The sequence below is a fragment of the Babylonia areolata genome, chromosome 1, assembly GCF_041734735.1.
Source record: "Babylonia areolata isolate BAREFJ2019XMU chromosome 1, ASM4173473v1, whole genome shotgun sequence".
Classification (NCBI taxonomy): domain Eukaryota; kingdom Metazoa; phylum Mollusca; class Gastropoda; order Neogastropoda; family Buccinidae; genus Babylonia; species Babylonia areolata.
Genome location: NC_134876.1, coordinates 92,459,327 through 92,461,826, shown reverse-complemented (window position 1 = coordinate 92,461,826; position 2,500 = coordinate 92,459,327). Strand labels below are relative to the sequence as shown.

The 2,500-nt window shown below is 47.0% G+C and overlaps 1 protein-coding gene across 1 annotated transcript in view; it reads left to right on the top strand.

Moving 5' to 3' along the window:
- The window catches only part of LOC143290490 (polycystin-1-like protein 2), a 96,125-nt gene that overhangs the window by 79,960 nt on the left and 13,665 nt on the right, over positions 1-2,500 (top strand). The window contains exon 37 of the mRNA XM_076599991.1: positions 1,262-1,478. Within this exon, the coding sequence (XP_076456106.1) occupies positions 1,262-1,478 (217 nt within the window). The remainder of the gene's footprint in view (positions 1-1,261; positions 1,479-2,500) is intronic.

Genomic DNA, 2,500 nt, shown 5'->3' with positions numbered 1-2,500 from the left:
ATTCGGTCGTGTTTTATTGACTATTTTATCGCTGTTGTTATTCGTGTTACGATCGAGATATTAGTCGATATTGTTGCAGTTGTTATTATCATTCTCGTCGTTGCTTTAGTTTTTGTTGTTGTTGCGGTTCTCTTGTTCTTAACCATTGCTCGACAGTGTTTGTGAAACATGTTGGCGTAAACATAGTTAAGAAATAGTTTTGTGTTTGTTTCGTTGTTTGTTTTTTTAGGTTGATTTATCCTTTTCCTTTTTGTTCAGGACACAATTTCTGTATTTTACGATCGACAAGGATAACAGTGATAATCCTGATGCTGTATAGATCATTGTGTGCAGCGTACGCGCGCGCGCGCGCGTGTGAATTTGTTTATGTATCTGTGTGTATGTGTGCGTATGTGAGTGTGGTTGTTGTGCTGCTGTTGTTGTTGTTGTGATTCATGTTCTTTCCAGATGATTGCGTTTATCTTTTCAGTGGTGATAATGTCAGGGGGAAGATTACATTGTATGATAAAGGATAACGACAGCTTAACCAGTGAAGGATTTTTCGTTCATACTTGTTTTGACGCCCCGTTTTTCCGAACTTGGCTTGTTTCAGAGACTGACATAAGCCTACAGTTGGGCAAACATAAAAGTGAGAGCTGTATGATCAGTGGATTTCCAAATACAATGGGGAAATAATTTACAGCTTAGGCTTTTGTGAAGGACTGTGGCTCTCAATGTAGGAGGCAAGATTGCACTGGCTCTTATCAGTACTGCAGCTAGTTGGCCTTTGTGGACCATCCCAACACCGACTGTCCAAAAGCCCACTTGACTGAGAGAGAATGGGTGTATTTGTACAACTTGGGTAAGACATTCTCCACTATAATCAAAATCTAGCCCAGATAATCGGGACAGCAGTTGCCTTTACTGCTGTTCTGGTGGCCATAGTCTGACACGACTGTCAGATAGATACGTAAAAGATGATTAAAGGAGAAACAATAGCTTTTAACTCTCTCCATACGAACGGCGAAAGAGACGACTGACGTTAACAGCGTTTCACCCCAATTACCACCATCAAAATATTGCAAGCGGAAGGCTCTTATACTGAAGAGGTGAATGTTGACAAAGAATACCACAATTCTGACGACAGAAGCTAAAGGTTGGGTCATTGAGACACCCACTGGACATCCGAGGGGTCTGTGTAGAGGAGAAGAGAGGGCTGGCCGTACTGAGTGAGCTAACCTATGAGAGCGTTGTTTGATGATACGTGTTCTCTGGTGATCAGGTGGCTATGTGAAGGACCTGATAGGAAGCCGCGAACGTGTGGAGCAGTTCCTGTCGGAGCTGGAAGACCTGCAGTGGGTGGACCGGTACACGCGGGCCATTTTCGTGGAGATGGTCCTCTACAACCCCAACATCAACCTGTTCGCCATGGTCACCGTGGTGTTCGAGACACCGCTGACTGGCAAACTGCAGGGAGACACGCTCGTTCATTCGTTCAGGTAGTGATCGTGGGGTGTGTGCGTGTGTGCGTGTGTGTGTGTGTGTCGATGTGTGTGTGTGTGTGTGTGTGTGTGTGTGTGTGTGTGTGTGTGGTGTGATCATGTGTGTGAATATATATATATATGTGTGTGTGTGTGTGTGTGTGTGTGTGTGTGTGTGTGTGTGTGATTATCCAACATAACGCCAGCTTGTCTGTCCGTCTGCCTGTCTGTCTCTCCTGTCTTTCTCCTTGTCCCCTATCCTTGTGTCTCTCTCCCTCTCTACCCCTGTCCACATCTACACGCATGGAAACATGTCAGTCAAACTCTCTCTCTTTTTTTTTTTTTTTTTTTTTTTTGCTGCCCCGTCATCTGCACCGTTTCAGTGGCATTACTCCCACGCCGCTCATTCCGAGTTCCCTAAACACAGCCACACCCGAGTTCGTCTGTCACACTCCCTGCGTCGGCAGTCCGCAGGGAACTATCGATGTTAGGTCGCCAGGAGGCCACACACCAGAGGAGACCCTGCACTGTTGCTGAGTCACTTCGGTGGTTGTGTTCAGTGGTGCCGTACTTAGGACACCGACTTACTAAGCCGCCCTACTAACGACAATAATGGCTTAGTCGCGGGGCCAGACTGAGTGAGCGTCTCTCCCAGAGTGGAGACCGCCACCACGTCCCTTCAACAACAGCCCTACCCCCCCCCCCCACCCCCCAACCTCCCTGAATCTGCAGACACTGAAGACATTGTCAGTCAAACTCTTTGTCTACCCCCTTCCTTTCTTCTTCCCTTTCATCTCACCTCCTGTCTTTTTCTCGGTCCCTGTGCCTGCCTGCCTGCCTGTCTCTCTCTATGTCTTCTTTCCTCTTTCCCCTCTTTGGTCAGCCATCTGCTCGGCAGATGGGGTGTAGCGTATATGGATTTGTCCGAACGCACTGACGCCTCTTTGAGTGACTGAACTGAACTTCCCTCTTTCATATCTAATCTGTATAGAAATGCATCTGCAGAGGTGACTGATTCCTTGGAGACAGCTATGTGCTTA